The 20,922-nt window shown below is 38.9% G+C and overlaps 1 protein-coding gene across 4 annotated transcripts in view; it reads right to left on the minus strand.

Moving 5' to 3' along the window:
* Nucleotides 1-1,297: 1,297 nt before the first annotated feature.
* Ttk (TTK protein kinase) overlaps nucleotides 1,298-20,922 on the minus strand; it is a 35,906-nt gene continuing 16,281 nt past the window's right edge. For 3 of the 4 annotated variants that reach the window (XM_042671147.1, XM_042671149.1, XM_042671148.1), the window contains 11 exons: nucleotides 19,411-19,547; nucleotides 18,195-18,312; nucleotides 15,062-15,151; nucleotides 10,577-10,734; nucleotides 10,309-10,460; nucleotides 9,302-9,426; nucleotides 7,705-7,782; nucleotides 5,494-5,670; nucleotides 5,079-5,163; nucleotides 4,601-4,698; nucleotides 1,298-2,063 (listed from right to left, as the gene is read on the minus strand). In XM_042671147.1, the coding sequence (XP_042527081.1) occupies nucleotides 1,983-2,063; nucleotides 4,601-4,698; nucleotides 5,079-5,163; nucleotides 5,494-5,670; nucleotides 7,705-7,782; nucleotides 9,302-9,426; nucleotides 10,309-10,460; nucleotides 10,577-10,734; nucleotides 15,062-15,151; nucleotides 18,195-18,312; nucleotides 19,411-19,547 (1,299 nt within the window). In that variant the 3' untranslated portion in view covers nucleotides 1,298-1,982. The remainder of the gene's footprint in view (nucleotides 2,064-4,600; nucleotides 4,699-5,078; nucleotides 5,164-5,493; nucleotides 5,671-7,704; nucleotides 7,783-9,301; nucleotides 9,427-10,308; nucleotides 10,461-10,576; nucleotides 10,735-15,061; nucleotides 15,152-18,194; nucleotides 18,313-19,410; nucleotides 19,548-20,922) is intronic. The other variant, XM_042671150.1, reaches the window with a different exon arrangement.

Below are 20,922 nucleotides of genomic sequence, written 5' to 3' on the forward strand. Positions count from 1 at the left end.
AATAAACTATTACCCCCTGATGACCCTTCCCCAATAAATGCGGGGTACACACCTGGGGAATTCTAGCATCTCAGGAGACTGAGATCTGAGAATCATGGTTTGAAGTCAGCCCAGGCGGTCAAATCCAAACAAAAAGCCAGTAGAGGTATGACTCAAGTGGTAAAACACCAAATTTGAGTCAAATCTGAGAGCACCCTGGCCCTACATTCAAGCCCCAACACTTGCAAAAACAATATTGAGAACCTAGCAAGGTAAGCGCTACTGAGCATTTGCTAGTCTAGAAAAAACACCCAAGAAACCAGTCTGGAGGGGAGGAGGTCTGTCTTGCTGTTCCTTAAGATTCCTCATCATGCAGGTATGTGCTGGCTCCTGTCTTGGAATCCCAAGGTGCTTGTATTAACTTACAAGTAGACAGGAAGACAAGTGGTTGTCAGAGTTGGGGGTTAGGGAAAGGTATAGACAAAGACCAGAGGATTATCAAGGTAGTGAGACCATCCTGGGACATCTGCCATTGAACTTGTCAAATGCTAGAATGTACAGCAGCAAGAATGGCTGTTGAGTGTTGAGCGTAGAATCCTGGATCATCACAAATGCAATACAGTAGTACAGGATGCTGGCAGTTCTGAGTGATGGATGAGGTAAATACACAGGAATTCTGTATGTTCTGAGCAGTTTTATTGTGAACATATGTAACTTTTCTTAAAAAAAGTCTAAAGAGGAAACAGGCTGAGTGATCTATGTGGCAATGTGTGTGACTTACAAGTGCTTTGCCCCATTTTGTTCTGGTTTTGGAAAACCTGTATATACACAATGAAATTCGCCAGGACAAGAACCATAACGAAACTTGTCTCATTACACCCTACACACGTTATACAATGTGTGTGTGTGTGTGTTGATTGCAATTGGTCACAGGGGCAGTTTTAAAATTTTCTGTGTAGGTGTGATTGTGTGTGTGTGTAAGACAAAATGGGCCCAGGTTACCAAACCAACCAGGCATTCAAAATATTCAAACCATGCCCTACACAACGTCCACCACAGAACCCAACAAGATTCTAAAAATCTTCCACGAACGCATACATGAAACCAAGAAACACAACAAAGAATCACTCCTTCAGTTCTCTGAAGGAGTCACATGAAGTCCTAAAACTATGGACTTCCTTAGTGCCACAATTAGAACATCTATTTAGACAAACACTTTGGCAATTTCTTTTTAAAAGTTCTTCATATTTAATATAAAAATTATACATATATATACATATACATATACACATATAGACTCCAAGATATGGAAACAAGAGATCTCTTTTTCTTTCTGTATTTTATTTTTTTGATGATTCTGTATTCCTTATATATGGTGTATTCATGTGTCTATCTCCGGGAGGGTAGAGAACTTGAGGAAAGAAGGTGGAAAAGTACAGCAGTAGATCTCACTGGACCCCTGTGGGTGGAGATGGGAGGGAGGGACTGGGAGAGTGTGAGGGAAGGGAAGGCACTGCACAAAAGGAATGCGCTCATTACGTAATCACCGTTACAATAACAATGAAGTAAATTAGTTAAAAAGTTTACCTAGTAAGGCCTTGTCCAGCTTTCTCTTCGTGCAACTTTTATTAAAAATTAGGCTAGCCTGTTAACAATATATTTGCTTTGAGAAAATAATTTTACCACTTTGAAATGTTATGGTCACTTTAGGCCACGAAGCTTTATTTACAGAGTCCTTCTGAATGTATTGCAGTGGTGCACACACATCAGTGTGAAATGCTGGCAAATAGATTCGATTTACAGGAAAGCAGAAAAGAGGGAAATAAACAATTCTTTAATTTAATATATACAGTGCCATTAATGGCTGCTATTTTACAGTTTCCTCTTGAGGATAATCTACAGAATACTTTTTACAGTTCATAGTTCCCAGGTTCCAGAGTACAGTGGATGCACCCCACATACTTTATAGTGTTATCTGACAGGTTCTGAGTAGCTGCTCATCATTATTTTTCCCACTTTTTTTCAAAAGTTTTAGATGACGAAGAATCATGACTTTCAGCACTATTATAGCGCTCGTATAAAGTCTGAAATGAAAAACACAAATCGGTTTTATAACTTTTTTTCAACGTAGTATCATATCCGTAAGGTAAAAACTGATGTATTTTAAATCCACTAAGTTGTCTCGTACAACTGAGAAATTACTTTATAAACCAGTGGAGCTAAGAATTCTCAACTTAACTTGGTCTTAAGAATTGGCTATCATAAAATGACGGTCCTCAGGATTTTCAAAAGAAAATATAGCTATTTATAAACACACATGTAAATCTTCAAGGTCTTCTGAAGTCCCCTTACTTTTTCTTAAAGTTACTCTTAGAAAACTTCCTATATGGAAAGCATTTTCATTAAGAAACTTTGTATATTTAAACTAATAAGGAGGGTACTAAGTTATTACATACATAAATACAATTAGGTGTCAGGTGGAGTTGTCTGTTGTATGTCTCCAGTATGGGATCCCCCTGTCCCCCCTCTGGACTCCTAAATCTGCAGAGGTTCTAGTCCTTTGATAAACTGTGTACTATTTGCACACATGCATGCACATGCACATACACACACATCCTTACATACTTTATGTCTAGATTACTAGATTGCTTTTCCTAATTAATACAATGTGAACATGATACAAATCATTTTTTTAGGAAAATAACAAGAAAACCTCTCCATGTGCAGTACACACGAGCTATTTCTGAACTGCAGCTGGTTGAATCAATGGATATAAACCCACAGTAAAATCTATGTAATTTTAAGGAACACTGAATGATGGCTGAGCCAACAGGTCATTTACAAAGAGGGCTTATCTAACTTCAGTGATTTAACGTGATCAAAATCCACCTTATTTATATTGATAAAAATATGGGAGGGAAAGGTGGCTCAGTGGTAGAGTGCTTGTCTCCCATGCATGAGTCCCTGGGTTCAATTCCTCAGCACAACGTAAGCAGAAAAAGCCAGAAGTGGCGCTGTGACGCATGTGGTAGAGCGCTAGCTTGAGCTGATGAGCTGAGGGACAGCGCCCAGGCCCAGAGTTCAGGCTCCCGATTGACAAAAAAAAAAAAAAAATATATATATATATATTTTATATATATATATATATATATAATGCAAATCTAATAATGAATGTACAGTGAACTGGCTCAGAAAGGTATTCAAGCTCTTAGCACCTGTGGTTGACTATACTCTCTCTCTTAGCATTAAGAATGTTGTTAGCTCAAGCTTCCATTGTTTCAGAATGTTACAAATGAAACATATCAATTGATCAGCTGACCAATAAACTCTCACGGTGTTACATAATGACTGTGTGTGTGTGTGTGTGTGTGTGTTTGTGTGTGTGTGTGTGGATAGTACCAAAATTTATGATTTAACAAGTTTTGTTTTTTGATTTTGTTGTGTGTGTTTGCTAGTCTTAGAACTTGAACTCAGGGCCTGTGCACAGTACTTGAGCTCTTTTATGCTCAAGGCTAGTGTTCTACCACTTCTGGTTTTTGCTGGATAATTGGAAATCTGAGTGTCAGGGACTTTGCTGCCTGGGCTGGTTTCAAACCACAATCCCTCAGACCTCAGTCTCTTGAGTAGCTAGGATTTACAGGCGTGAGCCACCAATAAACAGGTATTTTAACCCTAACAAGAGACTTGTGATTTGGAAAAAGTACCCATTGCTATGTAGAGCTTTACAGAAGCCAGCATTATACCTGACAAATCCTGTTGTTTCCCTATGGTTTAATATGTATCGGTATGAAGAATGGTGTTGAGACAGAATGCTTTAAAAGATGTAGTTCTGGATGAATTTAGCATAAGATTTGACAGCAATCTTTCTTCCTCTTTCTTTCCTTTCCCTCCCTCCCTCCCTCCCTTCCTTCCCTCCCTCCCCCCCTCTCTCTTTCTTTCTTTCTTTCTTTTTTTGGGTCCAATCGTGGGGCCTAAACTCTGGGCCTAGGTGCTGTCCCTCAGCTCTTCAGCTCAAAGCTAGTGCTCTACCACTTGAGCCACAGCACCTAAGATTTGACAGCAATCTTTCTTCCTCTTTCTTTCTTTCCTTCCTTGTTCCTTTCTTTCTGGGTCCAATCGTGGGGCCTAAACTCTGGGCCTGGGCGCTGTCCCTCAGCTCTTCAGCTCAAGGCTAGCGCTCTACCACTTGAGCCACAGCACTTGGTCCGGCTTTTTTCTTTTTTTTTAATGTGGTGCTGAGGAATCGAACCCAGGGCCTCATGCATACAAGGCAAGTACGCTATCACTGAGCCACCTTCCCAGCCCCCCGCTTTATTTCTACTGTCTTTAACTAGCTGAACAAAGGGGTTTCAATTTATCATATCAGTTTATGAGTTTGATGCTGACAGAAATCTTGAATGGTCTTTGTAAGACCATGGACTTGAAGCTGTGTTATATGTACAATGAGAATACAAATCAAAATGACCTGCAATTGTCAAAAAGCATCGTTAAATGTCTCAATGCGTAAATGCACATTACAACTGCTGTGATTGCTGGACCACTTTTCCTTTGGGTGACCTGTTTCTTTCAATGCCCAATTATATTGAGTGAACAAGTCCTTGTACAGAGCACACGCACTCACTTTAGCAGCTTTCAGGATGGAGTTAGGAGAATTGAGCCCAACAAGCTGACCCAGAAATTGCTTCATCTCATCAGTGCTGCCCTTCGTTACTTGGTTTCCTATAAAATAAACGAGAACATATGCAATCAACACACTGGCACGAGAAAAACAAAAATTCAGTTAAAAATAACACATTCTGGAGGCTGAGACAGGAGATCACAAGTTGTACTCGGCAAGCTCGATTTAAAACAAAAAGAAAATCACTCACACAATCTATACATTCAGTGGAACAGCACAATGACCTGCGTAGCCCTTACCTAGGCTAAGTAAAATGAAGAAAGACCATTTTATTTACTACTCAGCATAACGGCAACTTCCTCAAGGAAGGAAGGAGGCAGGCAGGCTGCAAACAAGTAGCCACCCTAGCTTCTGGTTTTTGTTGTGACTAGCTGGCTGTTCATCTCAGTGACAAGGCGGAGCATTGTGTAGGCAGCAGTACCTGTGTGGGTTTGAATCTGGACGTAAGGATGTGCCAGGAGCTCGGCAATCGATATCCTCTGTTTAGGGTCTCTTATCAAGCAACACTATAAAAATAAAGATTGTTTTGTAAAAAGGTTTTCTCGTGTGATACCCGTATTTTTCTAGAACATATTACAGAAGTTGTATTATAGGTACCCCACTCAATAAGTTTTTTTTTTTAAATTTCAAGTCATTTGTGCAAAATTGCCAAGCAGCCGTTACATTTTTTAAAAACACCTTTAAATGAATAACGCTTTAAATTTCACTGTGGTCAGCAGTTCCTTTCAATAGACCGGTTGTATTTAATCCATTCATCTCATTCCAATCATTTCTACTAGTTCTTCTAAAACAATTCTATGAAATATTATCTTTTGACTCTACTATACTTTTGTTACCTTTAATACATCCTGAAGGTCTTTCTCAGGAATATCAGGAAATTCGATCTCATGATTAGGGTCAATTATGGCTTGTAATTTTACAATCTGATTAACTATATCCTGAAATGGAGTTTTCCCATAAGTCATATAGTACAAAATGCATCCTAAGGACCAAACATCACTTTTAGGGCTGATCTAAATAGGAAGAAAAAAAAGAAAGTTGCTTTATTTTAAGATAAAATATAAATGATATTTAAAAACACAATTCCCATACAGTCATAGTTAAATCTCAATGGATGTAAAAGAAAGCACTAGACGATGCATGAGGTAAAACATCTTGTTTTCATTACATGTGTTCTTGATGAAGGAAGGATATCAAAAGATGTGTTACAGTTTAAACCTTTGAACAAACTTATAATTATTTCAAATGAAATAAAATGCTAAACTTTGTCAGCTTGTGACCATGCGAGACTGAAAAGGATAGCCAGAATTTTTTTCTGTTATATTTTTGACTGTCTCCTTGTTATAAGCCCAGGCTGGCAACTCTCCAGCTTGAGCCCGCAAGTGCTAGGAGTACAAGCCCACACCCCCTGGCTTGGCACTGCAAACTCTACTTTTCTCCCGAATTATGAGACTATAATAAATTTGTATATAAGGGCACCGTATGTACAGATCTTTCTAAAGGTAGCTCAAATTGGACAACCCTAAACCCAACAACATGAACTGCAGAACTAGCTAGCAAGGCTTCTGTCCTCCTATCAGCAGCTGAGAATTACATGAGTCTGTTTATTCCTTTCTAAAACATGGGAGTAGATTCTCGAAGGGCACTGGGGGCTCTTAAGAAGTTTGGATCAACAGGATCAAGATTCAGGGCTGGGAAATTGGCTCAGTGGTAGAGCGCTTGCCTTGCATGCCTGAGGCCCTGAGTTCGATTCCTCAGCACCACATAAGCAAAAAGAAAAAAGCCGGAAGTGGCACTGTGGCTCAAGTGGTAGAGTGCTAGCCTTGAGCTGAAGAGCTGAGGGACAGCACCCAGACCCAGAGTTCAGGCCCCACGACCGGACCCAAAAAATAAATAAATAAATAAATAAATAAAAATAAAAATAACAGGATCAAGATTCAAAGCCAGTGGAGGCAGAAAAGTCTAAAAGATTTCATCTCCAAAAGTAATCAACAAAAAGCCGGGCTAGAAGCCTGGAAGAATGTAGCCAAACAAACAAACAAGCACAAAGCACCAAATTCAAACCCTGATAGCAAGAAAAAGAAAAGTACATTGTTGTGGGACAGGGGAGTCTAGCTCCATTTTTATTGCACTTAGTTCAATCCCTAGCACAGGAAAATAAAGAACATTATCATGAGCGCTAAATAACAATGAATACAGTTAATCACAGATAATAGTTTCTGGTAATAACAAGTACTCAATAAATACTATTACTAGTTTTTTCGCAAGTCAATGCTGAGATGAAACCCCAGGTTCCAAGTATTCTAGGCAAGCACTCTATCGCTGTGCTACTAACAGCCAATATTTAGTATTCACAGCACTAAAACCACATTAGGAATAACCAAAGCAATATGGCTGCACACAGAACCTGGCAAGGCTGGACGTAGCAGGACGTCATTCGAGTTGAAGGGGGTCCCTGGATAACAGCCTGTGTGGTAGGCACTTGCTTACACTGTTGCTGCTGAATTGCCCTTGAGAGTCTGGGATTATCTATCATGACAAAATGGGCCCCTGATTGTGGGTGATGGAGGGTGGGGGTGGGGGAGATTGCCGAGGAAGCTCACACAAAGCTCAGAGACTGAAATAAGCCAGGGGGAAAGTAAGACGGTGGCAGGCTAGGGAAATGACACGTGCAGCTATATTATGTGCAAATGTAGAATTCACAAATGAATGTCTACAATGCAAATTACTAAGAGGGAAAACAAAAAAGACTTGAAGATTATTTTCGTGTACCTAAGTCTGAGCTCATTTGTTAATATTTCCATGAATTTCAGAATTAAAAAAGAGATCTGTGGTTCCTTTTTCTTTTATTGGTAGGGCACACAGTGAAGGATCACGGTACCAAAGTAAGAGTATTAAAAAACAGCCTCAGGTCAATGAAACCATGTGAAACTGAACCCATGACAACCTGCTTAAGAAGGCAACATCTCCCATGTCTGTACAATTTCAGAATATAAGGCTGAGAAGGCTACTGATGCCAGGTAAATTAGAAATAATATTTATCATACCTTTGACGTGGATTTCCCCTCTCTTGAGGAAGACATGTTCTTGATTGCTTCTGGAGGCATGTAGTTAATGGTGCCAACCTATTTGCCAAGTCCCAAAAAACACAAACCAATGAAAATACGTCAATCTGCCTCAAACTGTTAAAACATAAATAAATGCTTGATTTTTTTGGAACCTGGAGAATGACAGATTCAAGTGATATACTTGAATAATTCAAGTAACTGCCAACAATGTTAAGATATGTATGTCATATATGATCAAATTATAACTCCAACAAATTAAAACAACAAATTTAAAAACTGACTCGGAAGCTGGGCACTGGTGGCTCATACCTATAATCCTAGCGTCTCAGGAGGCTGAGATCTGAGGATTGTGGTTCAAAGCTTGAGACTCTTATCTCTAACCACCAGAAAACCGGAAGTGGTGCTGTGGCTCAAGTGGTAGAGTGCTAGCCTTAACCTGAAGAGCTCAGGGACAGCGTCCAGGTCCAGAGTTCAAGTTCCAGGACTGACAAAAACAAAAACGACTCAAACTGCTATGGGATGAGCACACAGGAGTTTACAATAGAACAGTGCCAACATGCATTACATGGTGCTTCTTTTAAAATAAATGGTTCTGCTTCCAATAAATAGCACCTGTGCTTTAGTCTTGCTGAAGAAGTTATCTTCAAGCTGATTTACAACTCAATGCTTAGCCATACTTTTTTTTTCTTTTGTGTGCAGGTCCTGGGGGGGCTGTGTCTAGGATTTTTTGCTCAAGGCTAGTGCTCTATCACTTGAGCCACAGCTCTACTTCTGGCTTGGTGATTAAATGGAGAGAAGATCTTCACAGACTTTCCTGCCGGGCTGGCTTCAAACCAAGATCATCAAATCTCAGCCTCCCAAGTAGCTAGGATTATAAATGTGAGACACTGGCACCCAGCTTGGTCCTATTTTTTATATAAAGCATAATGATCGTTCAATAGAATGGATTTAAAGGCATGCTGTCCATCTATTCCTCTTACTAAAGTCTATATTTACTCCAAGAATGGACACTTTATATTAGCTCCAAGGAAGACTATGTTTTTTAGCTAACCTGGTTATCATTTCTTTAGTTCTTATGAGGTAAGTTCATTACATTTGCTACTGCTGCCAAGTACAATAATTATTAAGGCATTTCCACTCTGAAGACTCTCTTAAATTCTTTTTACAATTTGAAGGACAGGAAGAACTTTGCTTCTCCCAAAGCAGAGAAAGTTTCACTTCACACACAACGGAAACACATGTATGTTACAATCGCCTTTTGTTGTGACCAGAAAAAAGAGCTAATTTTCAGGTCAATTTTAGAACATGACACAAATGATTTCCAAAGCAGGTCTTACTGCTTCTCTACCTAAGCAATGGCAAATCACTCAAAATTGCTTCATATATTTCTATCTAATCTTACCTTTCTTTTCTAAATCATACTGTCCATGATTTTCAATCTATTCATGGTTACAGTATCTATTCTTATCAAAAAGATTTCAAATGCTTTGCAAAATGATACAGATAAGAATACTGACTAGCAAAATTATACTTAACTAAACTCTACTGTGTGGTATCAAACCACCAAACGTCTTACCTGAGAATCCTTAACAATGCTTGTTGCGTCTGGTTGCATTTGGTTTGCAATCCCAAAATCAATTAGCTTTAGCATTCCATCAACTATCAGAAAGTTAGCTGGCTTCAGATCACTATGAACAATGCCTTTAAAATAAAACCCTCTATGTTAGATAATGTGAAATATTCTACGCACAAAAGAAATTCACAATATACAGTTCAAGTCAACCAATTAAATATTCATTTATTATACAATCCATACTTCTGTAGCCCTTGCAGGCACCATTTGAAGTTTGTTGCTAATAATGAATTATTTCACCCTCAAGTGATATTAAGTAAGTACCATTATTATCCCCATTTTAAGGTAATGTTCAAGGTCACAAGGCCCAAGTGACAATGTCACAAGTTGAAGCCAGGCAGTTTGGCTGTAATCTATCATTACACACTGTGGTTCACTGCCCAACAGACAACACTGTAAATTACATTGCCATCAGATGATAATAAGCTTTTAATTTACAGGAAAAGAGACAGAGCAAGGGATATGTAAATTACCCAGGTTAAGAGTTTTGTTTTGGTAAGGTAAAGGCATAGAAAACTTCTTATAAGTATAAGGAAAAAAATGTAAGGAAAAGCCAGAAGTTAACAGTAAAAAAATAAAATCTACCCTCACATAGGGCACAAGACACAGAATTATTGAGAGAATGAGGGAAATAAACACCTCCTATTTTTATGAGTCCTGAACCCTAACGTCTCAGATCTACTCCAAATATTTTAGAGATAAGGATCACAGATTATATTAATACAGAAAGATACAATTTACATTAGAGATGTAGAAATTTGAGTTCTCATATTATTCCTTTAGGATATAATTATATCCTTTAGTGTTTTAAGAGCTGGCTTTGTTCCTTTTCTTTAAAAAGCCTTCCAAGAAGTTAGTTCATCTAGTTAAAGGTACCAGCAGTAAGATTATAGGTACCCTTCACTGAGATGACACTATTAACACATATGTAACTTTACATATATGAATACCATGCTGATGGATCGTGTGCACTGCTTCCAACATATTTTTCCAGTAACTCTTGCGTTCCCATGGATTAATGGATTTTTTCTTTTTCAGCCAACTGTTCAGGTCGATATTTCCACATTCCATTACCATGTAAATGTACTGGTCAGTAATTTCACTGTAATTAAAACCAAACAAAAGCAACAAAATCATAAATGGCTCCATTATATTAAGGTTTACTCAATACTTATCTGAAATATTATAGGAGAAAAGAATTAAACAAAAAATGCTTACTAATCGAAAAGTCGGATGATCTTATCACTGTGCTGCTGCAGCTTATTCAAATAAGCTATTTCATTCCGGTAACTGTGAATAGTTTGGTTTTCTGCATCTTCTAAGCTCACATATTTTATAGCATATATCTGTTTCTTCTCATTCAATACCTGAAATACCTATACAGGAAAACCAAGAGAAAATTTAGCATACATCTTTACATATTATCACCATGCTTCTTAGATTAATTTTATAATCTAGCATTCTGAAACACTGAGACTACATTGAGTGAAGAAAAAAAATAATTGTGATATGAGAATAATAGCCCATTTCCCACCATCTTCAACAATGGACCTTTTATAACTTGATATCAAGACAGAAGAAAAGCAATTTATTATCCCTTCCAAGAAGGGGGTAACAATGCTTGATAGGAAATGTACTCATTACCTTACTCATGTAACTGTAATCTCTCTGTACAGCATCTTCACAATCAAATAAGTGTTGTTTGTTTTTTTTTTAAAAAAAAAGCAATTTATATTTGCCATGTCCATAAATCTCTTGGTTAACCAGGTAAATTAATATAAAGAAAACTGTCAAATTGGTTAAGGCTGTGATAAATAGGCAATTCACTGTGCCTATGGTGTTGTTCCATTGTGTCTGGAGGTACAGAGAAAAAAAGTGCATATATCAAACGTAAGCTGTGTGTTCAGTTGTATAAAGGAGAGTAGGTCTAATTTTCAAAGTGGGCAAGAAAAAGATCCCAAGTGTATGGGTCAGGATTTCTAACATCAAAACAAAATGCACTGGTTATAATGAATTCTCTGTCTAAGTAATACTGACACAATGGAAAACATTTTATAAAGAAGAAAACATGGAAAATTGCCACAGTAAAAACATGGAAGGGGGTGGGGGGTGGTGCTTCAAGACTTCAATAATTCAAATACAAATGCCAATGTACACTGAAAAAATTACATTCACTTAACCCCTTTGTGTGTTAAAGTTTAAAGCCTTTGGCTACACAGCAGATACTCAGAAGGAAGAGAAAGAATCCAAGTGTACCGTGTGTATATGGAGCTCGTGGGCTAAAGCCACACAAACCCAAGATCTGCTGCTAACGTTACATCCTAATGACAAAACTCCAAGTCAATGCACTCGTTTTACTTAGACACACAGCAAACTAGGAGACAAGACATGAAACATGACCGAGTAAGAGGCAGCAGAAAATGACAACAAAGGAGATAATTTTAAAAACAGCAGCACAAAGCCATTTTGCACAGGGTAAAGTCTCAAAACTCTTTTTTGGGTTTTTTTTTGGGGGTCCGGTCGTGGGGCCTGAACTCTGGGCCTGGGCGCTGTCCCTCAGCTCTTCAGCTCAAGGCTAGCACTACCACTTGAGCCACAGTGCCACTTCCGGCTTTTTTTCTTTTTGCTTATGTGGTACTGAGGAATCAAATCCAGGGCCTCATGCATGCAAGGCAAGCGCTCTACCACTGAGCCACCTTCCCAGCCCAAGTCTCAAAACTCTTAATGAACACAGAGCGCCATGGCTGGGGTCCTGAAATCAGTCATCTACCCAATATGTATTCTCTATTTATTTCAGTATGAGATGCTATGACATACCTTGTACTATAATGAATGACAGAATGTAAAGATTACAGAAAAGACTGCATTCTCTCTCTTTCACACAGACACACACACACACAGACACACACACACATACACACACATAAGGGAAATGTTTGTATCTGAATTCCAGATCCGCCCCATCAGAGATCTAAGTTGGACCAGTTCCCCAATCTCTCAAAAGTAAAATTCTTGCTGGGCACTGGTAGCTCACACCTGCAATCCTAGGTACACAGGAGGCTGAGATCTGATGACCGCGGTGCAAAATCAACCCAAGCAAGAAAGTTTGTGAGAATCTTATCTCCAATTTATCACCAGAAAGCCAGAAGTGGCACTGTGGCTCAAAGTGGTAGAGTACTAGCCTTGAATAAGAGCTCAGAGATAGTGCCAAAAATAAAATATTCTTAGTACTTACTACACAGAGTAGGAAGGTTGACTGAGGGCTGAGATATGTATGGTATTCTATAGCAAGTCCAAAGTATAGCTAAATTTGTTAATCTCATTAAAAAACAATCAGATTAGAAAATTTTTAAATGTTGGAGGTTGTCAAGTTATCTCAGAAAAAAAAACTGCAAGATATTACATCTATACAAGATCCAAAAAGCAAAGGAAAAAAGATTTTTTTTTTTTTGGTCCGGTCGTGAGGCCTGAACTCTGGGCCGGGGCGCTGTCCCTCAGCTCTTCAGCTCAAGGCTAGCACTCTACCACTTGAGCCACAGCGCCACTTCTGGCTTTTTTCTTATGTGGTGCTAAGGAATCGAACCCAGGGCCTCAGGCACGCAAGGCAAGCACTCTACCACTGAGCCACCTTCCCAGCCCAAAGGAAAAATTTTTAAATTGACTTTGTATGTATACATTTCTCCCCTTGTGTCCCTAACACTGGAGAATTCTTATAATAGAGTAATGTTTACGAACTAGATTGGTTGAGCCTTACTTGTTTCACAGAGGCCCAGGGTCAAGGGTTTGAGTTTTATTGTTTTTCTCTCCTTTTGTTTGGGAGGTGGCTCTCCCTAAGCTACCCATCTAGCTTTGGACCCCTAGGCTCCAGCAGTCCTTCAACTCAGGCTACCAAGAACCTGGGATTATTTTGTTCTAGAAACCATTTTAGGTACCAGGGCTAACATCAATGAGGAAATCAACATCAATATCTCCATGGAGTTCACATTCAAGTGCAAAGGAGCATACATAAATAAGCTAGAGAAAAAGCGGAGGGGGCTGGAGAATATTTCAGTTGGAGAGGTGGGAGTCACGGTGTGCTCAAGGGGAGTCCTGACTAAGACCCTGAGCAAAGACAGGAGCATGCCAGAGGAACATCACTTGGTAAAACAGACCAGGGGTGGAGGACTGAGTCAGGAAGAATTGTTAATCAGGAGGCCCCTGTAATAAACCAAGGGAAAAGATGAGAGCAGCTTTAGTCAAAGTTAGAGTACTAGTGAAAAAAACAGATTTGGGAGATACTGAGCTAGAACAAATAAGACTTTGCTGATGGGTTGGTTGCATACATGAGAATAAGAGTAGTCCCTGGTTTGGGGCCTGGCAATTAGCAAACTGGAATTGCCATTTACTGAAGTGGGGAAAATTATGGAGGAAGAGCTGTTTATGTATTATATACAGTGTTTCAAATGCCTAGCAACCAAGATAAAACGATAAACAACCAACTAACACATGTTAAGTTCAAATTTAAAGGGAAAGTCTGAACTGGAAATATATGTACACAGTGTTTAAAGCTAGAAGATTGGAATACAATACTAGTGAGTCTGGATAGAGAATGAAAGGTCACAAGTTGAGTGCTGGGACATTACACAACTGGGATCAGAAATGTAAGGAAGACTGAAAACAAGTTGTCAGATTGGGAGAATAAAAACAAAAGACAGTAGGAAAGAAAAAAAGTTTCAACACAGATGAATAAAAAAACCAAACTACTAATAAAAACCATAATTAAGCTAGGTGATGCTGGTGGCTCACACCTGTAATCCTAGCTACTTAGGAGGCTGGGATCTAATGATCTCAGTTTGAAGCCAGCCCAGGAAGGAAAGTCCATGAGACTCTTATCTCCAGTTAACCACTAAAATGTAAGAAGTGGAGCTGTGGCTCAAGTGAGAAGTGTCAGTCTTGAGCAAAAAGGCTCAGGGACAAGCACCCACACCCTGCACCTGTTCAAGCCCCAGGACCAGCATACACACATAAAATGCATAATTAACTGTACCAAATACTCATTAATCTAAAATTCAAGGCTAAGAACTAGATTTCAAAAAAATAATGAGGTTGGTGATCTTGATTATAGATGTCTTGATGAATAATAAAAGCACAAGTGTGACTGCCTAGATTTAACAATAGTTAAGTATGGCATGGATCAATATTGCTTAAGGTCTTTTTTTCCATAGAGAATCATATAAATTTAGAACTCAGAGCCTGGAAAGGTAGCTTCAGTGGTAGAGCATTTGCTTGGTATATTCAGGCCTTGGGTTAGATCTCAAGCACAGAAAACAAAAAAATCCTCAGGTGAATTTAGGAATAGTCTAGTATCAAAAACTCATCTGGTTCCTAAAACACTTTGAAAATTAAACAAACAAACTCAAACAAAATCCAGTAGTGAAAAATCCTTGCTGAATAAGCACTGTCAGTCATAAAGAACTCATACCAGGTTCTGACTGGCTTATATAAAGATTCTTTCGTGATGATACCTAGGGGTCACCTGGTAAATGCTCCAGAGAAGAGATCAGAAGGGGGGGGGGGGGGAGGGGAGGAGGCAGGGAGATGAAGCAGCTCTCATGGCACAAGGGCAGCACAGGAGCCTAAAAGCTAGGAACCATCACAGCTAAAAAGACAAAGAGCAAAGTTAAAAATAGTTTTATTCATTTCTTAAATGTTTAAGATACTTACCTTACTAGAACCTCCACTGCCTATCTGTTTTAATATGGCATACACTTTTCCTTTAACTGAAATGCATTCATTTGTTGAGGATCCTGAAAACTAAATAGTTAAAATACATGAATAAAGATGCAAAGAACACACATAAGACACTAGCCTGCACTGGGTATAATGCAATGTTCCCAGTTTGAAAACTACTCTAAATCTTCACAATTCCTTACTCCCACCTCCTGGGTATCAGGCAGGATTTGGACCTCTTTCCTTTTTCTATTTCTCCCTTACTTTATCCTGTCTTGCTAAAGAAATCCCAGCCCAACTTAAAAAGAGAAATTATCTTAAATCTTAAGTAATGAGATACATTCTATTTTTAAAGGGGGAACATGTACTTCCAACGAAAGAACAACAGGTATATGCCTATAATCCTGACAGTAAGGAGGCTGAGACAGGCGGATTGAGGGTTTGAGGCTAGTCTGGGCCACATAGCTGCCATGAGACTGTTCTCAATAAACAGCCAGGAATACAAAAATAATCGAAACAAGTGTTAAGAGATTACTACATGAACTTCTGTGATCTCTCCTTTAACTGGTTTTTCTTCTTACTGTCCAAAATCAAGAAAATAGCACTTGAATATTAAACACACAATTCCTAAGCTCTTGTTTTTCATCTTTTCCATCCTTTTTCCTTGTATCTCTTTTCCTTAAGCAGAAACACAATTTCACTTTTTTTCTCATTATCATGATACTATACCATAAGCAAAGCAATGTGCATGATATCAGGAGCTCAAGAGTTATCAGATAAAGGCAAATTTTAGCATTGTATCCCCTCCCCCTTTCCTTTGCGCTGAGTGATGTTTGGAAGTTGCTTAACTTCTCTGAACTTTAGTATCGTCCCCAGTCAACTTTCAACTGATGTACTATCATGAGAGCCCTTTTTCCCTTCCTTAAGCTGCTCATCTGTGTACTTACAGGTACTGGAAGCAGATGGTATACTGAGAAGACCCGTGCTAACAGCTGAAGCTAAGAGGAAGGCCATCAGATCAAGAGGTAAAGAGCTTGTCTAGCATGCCAGAGAACACGGTTCAATCCCCAGTACCAAAAGAAAAAAAGGAAACAGCTTTGGACCAGCCAATTAGACCGAATCCATTTGGTAGAATTTCTCTCCTATAATCTCCAATTGAAATACAAGGAGATAAAGAGTCTAATTTGTTTACTATCTAGGATTAAAAGATAGTTGGTAGGTTGGGAATGTGGTAAAGTGCTTGCCTACCATGCATGAAACCCTGGGTTCGATTCCTTGGTACCACATATACAGAAAAAGCTGGAAGTGGTGCTGTGGTTCAAGTGGTAGAGTGCTAGCCTTGAGCAAACAAAGCTCAAGAACAGTGCCCAGGCCCTGAGTTCAAGCCCCAACCCCAGGACTGATAAAAACAAACAAACAAGAGACACTGTTGGGTCATGAAATCCACTTCCTGGGTCTTCGCTCTGCGCTCCCCTGAGAGCCCAGTTTGGTGTCCTTTCTCATGGGTTGACTGCTGGCAGTGCTTTTATTTTAATTATTTATTGTGCCAGTCTTGGGGCTTGAGCTTTGTCCCTGAGATTTTTTGTTCAAGGCTAGTGTTCTACCGCTTGAGCCAAAGCTCCAGTTTAGGCTTTCTGGTGATTAATGAGGGAAAAGAGTCTCACAGACATTCCTGTCCAGGCTGGCTTCCAACTATGAACCTCAGATCTCATCCTCCTGAATAGGATTACAGGCATGCGCCACGGGCACTGGGTAGTGTTTTAAAAAATTCCAGTTCATTCTAATTCCATGTAAGTCTTCTGCCCAGAACATCCTGTCCCCTTCATTGTGAGGGGTTTTCAAGCTGCTAGTCACACCCTCTGCCTTCCCTTCTAGCTTCCCAGTCCTACCAGGGTAGAACTGGAGAGGCCCTGAAGAAGCTGGGTGTTCTGACCTTCCCTTCTGCACTCTGACCTTCCCTTCCGGGAGTTCCAGCTGCACACAAGCCTCCTGACATGGGCCTCCTTAGACTGCTTCTCTAGGCATTTCTAATGCATAGGCAAATCTGATCACCTTTCTTTTTTTCTATTATATTGTTTCAATCCTTAACATACCTTCACTTCTTTTCAGAGCTAATAGAAGCTTGTCAGCTGCTTTTATCCATTATTTTAAGGTGTGGGAACATGCACATATCCTACACGGTACCATTTGACCCATCTTCAATACCATGCAGTGCTATTGAGTACATCCACGTGGCTGTCCAACCACCATCCATCTTCAGAACGTTTTCCTCCTTCACACTAAGCAACAACTCCCTGTCTTCCCTTCAGCTCAGTAACCACTCTCCTACTTTCTGTCCATTTTTTCATCAATTGGTTTTTATAGGTACTTGTTCTTTTTCTGTTTCATTTTGGTAAAACTGCTAATCTTATTATCTTCTAAGTACCATGAGGCACAAATATTATTAATATGTTGCACTAATGTAACTTTACAGACACTCTACGGGTAAGCAGCCTCATTTCACCATTTCATTAGGGCCATGAAATGGGTGTGAAGAGTTTGGGAAGCTGCAAGAGGTGAGGCCAGGATTCACATCCAGGGCCTCTGTCTACGAGGCCCATGTTTCTACCATTCTCAGGCTGCCTCCAAGAGGTGACATGAACTTACTGTATTGTTAGTGTCAAGTACTGGATTTCTTTATAGAAACAATGCAGTTGTCTCACCAGTATTGTTGTTGTTGTTAGTTTATAATATTATACTGTAGCAGTATATTTGGTTGCTAATAGTTTTGAAAGAGTTACTTTTCTAAATGTATCATTAATCAGCGAATGAAATGAAGCTGATTATAAATGGCTGGCTTGAATAAATAGAAGAGAAAGAAACCTCAAGAACAAGGGAAAATAGATCCAGAGATTCACATGGAACGCTGGGTCCTGGTTACCAAGAGCAGCCTCAATTCATGTTTTCAGTAAGAAACCGCTCACAATTCAGGAGTCATCCTTGGGTGGGAAATCCAAACGGTTTTTTTGCCTACTGGGAAGGATGGACACGTTCCTAAGACCTTTCCTGACAACTTGATCTTATAAATACAAAATCTAGGAAACTGGCTATGCCTTCTGGTAAACATTATGAACAAAGCTCATCGAACCTGTAAGTTTTGTAGAGGAGTAGCAGGAACTTGCTGTTGGAAACAAGTGCGCTGGCCATAAGGAATCGATGACGGATAGGCCGGTGGCAAGTCATTCTTTACAACTGGAGTTCTAAAACTAGAATGATTTCTTCATTTATAAGTTGAATTTTTTTTTTAAAGAAAGTAAGATTCTGATTAAGTTCACATATGTTTTAAAATGCTGGTAGTAACTGAAAGTTCTACATCAGTCAGACCACAAGTTCGTTTTCATAATACAGCTGCTATTTATTTATTCTAGTTTCTTTACCACCAAATATTTTAACTTAGGGAATTCTTTCTATAATGGTCGTCTAGAAATATCTGACAGCCAATGACATCCTCAGAGAAGCTTGGTCTCTGAGTCTGTATTTGCTCTACATTTATTTACATTGTCTTCGCCTTGTTTGCTATTACACAAAAGAGCTGTATTACTATCTATAAACAATAATCTAATGCCACGAAAAATACCTGCCTTATTGTCTGGTTAGCAATCTTCCTTTAAAATATGTTACATGCAGTAAAATAAAGAAAATTACACTGAAATTGTATTAAGTAGGTAAGGCCCTGGGCTTAAAATGACCACTAAACCATCTAGCTGAAGGTTATCCAGTTAACTGCAGGTTATTTCTGTTCTCTGGAAGGTCATTCATTTGCTTTTATTTTAATACTCCTGTGTTTTCTTATAGTGAGGACTGACAATTTAACTTCTTCACTATCCCTCATCCCTATCCACTTAAGTCTTTAACTCCTTCAAACACTTTAAGAACTATGCGAACTATACAACAAAATCTTCCGTGAAATCATCACCTTCCAATGAACACCTCCCATGCTAAAATACTAAAAAGTATTTATCCACTTTTGTTTTACTCTCAGAATGCTAACCTCCTTTAATATCACTTTCTCAAAATGAGGTCTCCATCTTGCAATGCTTGGTTGTTGGGGATTGCATCCATTGCTTCAGACTGTAAATACTGACTACAACTAACACAGAAGACTATATTTGTTGCAATCTTTAAAAACATGTATTACTTCAACTAACTTCACATGAATATTTCATAGATGATAACAGCAAATGCTGAGAAAGTGACCACTTGTGAAGTCTTCAAAGGAACAAACACATGCAGATCTATTTGGTCCTACAGCCTGTCTTCTATTTTACCACTCTGAGTTCTGAACAGGTGCAAAAAGTAATTACCAGCTCATGTAATCATCCAAGGCATCTCTACTTGGTGTTTTACAGATAGACTTTGGATCAATCCATTTAGGTGCAGATACTGAGGGTGACTGCTTTGAAATGGGTAAGACAGGTTGTTCAATCATGGCACGTTTCTGCTAAAAGAAAAATTTAAATACCATGACCAAGTTTTCAGATGAGTCACACAACAGCTAGCAAACATAATCTTTAAAAGAAAATAATAAAACTATTGTGAACACCAGAAGCATACTAAAACAGGTGGGCATATGTGTTTTATTAACTTTCAATAACTTTTTAGTTCAATTCTTTGACTCCAAATTCTTAAACCTAACAGACTGCTCAAATTGATTCCGATCATCAGAAAAGCACACAAAACTGTCTTAACAAAATAGGACCTGAGGTCATCTCCTAATCAGATACATTATAATGTATATCGAACTTCTGTAACTAAGACAAACGGTTTCCTTCAATGGTACAACAGGTCTATTAGCATTGATGAGGACCTGGGTTCACTCCCCAGCAAAAACAAAGTTCCTTAGTAAAACTACTTTCCACTTCAAATGTGACCAAATACTAATTATTTAGCAGAGAGAGAGAGAGGAGAGAAAGAGAGAAATAGTAGATGCCACTGTGTGCTCCCCTTGTGAGAGATACACAACCTGCAGATTTCAGCTTGTTACAAACCCCACATGATAATGAATGCACACTGTCTACAGCCTGGAGGCAGAACCTGGCCTGCCACCTATTTCTGTAACAGTTTTTGGAACAGGGCTATGCCCATTGGCTTACACAATTTGTAACTATTTCATGCTCTGATAACAGAGTTGAGTAGGCGAAGCCTACCAACCCTCAATTTACCAATCCCTGCTCTACAGCATCTGAAATACTTTAGAGTGCTTAGTTAAACACTCTACATCTACAGATGTTCACTTTAATTTGGGGAAAATTTTACTCATTAGTAGTAACTTGCAGGTAGATTAAAAAACTGACTTCTATTGTAATTTCAACCCGTTTCCTCCATATGCTTTCAAGAATCACAATGGATAAATCTATCCTACTTTCTACACTGAAGTCATCAGTTTTGAAGATGGTTGGTAAATCTCTTTTCCTGGGTAAATTTTCCCTTTAAGATGTGTGTGTACACACACATACATTAGAATTATGGTATGTGATTAAGAAACCTGTAGAAAGATAAAGGAAAACAGAAAATACATGGGTAAGAATGGGATAGTTGCATTTGATATTTAGCAGTCAGAAGTGAAAATACAGGAGTGAATAGCTGATGTGAATGAAGGGAATGGTTGTTAGAAGGAAGAAGTTAGGGGCCAGTATAGAAGACAGTAAAAACATGGGCTTTGAGTGACCCATGGCTTCATTTCTTGATGGAATGATGAGGAGTTGCTAGGATTTTCAGGGGTAGAAGAACCAAGTAAGGAATATGATGATGTTATCCGGAAGGTAGAAGCCTCAGAAGAGTGGGCTGTTTGCAAGAAAGGGAGAATGAAATAGGGT

The sequence above is a fragment of the Dipodomys spectabilis genome, unplaced genomic scaffold (assembly GCF_019054845.1).
Source record: "Dipodomys spectabilis isolate Male_0828 unplaced genomic scaffold, ASM1905484v1 ptg000600l, whole genome shotgun sequence".
Lineage (NCBI taxonomy): Eukaryota > Metazoa > Chordata > Mammalia > Rodentia > Heteromyidae > Dipodomys > Dipodomys spectabilis.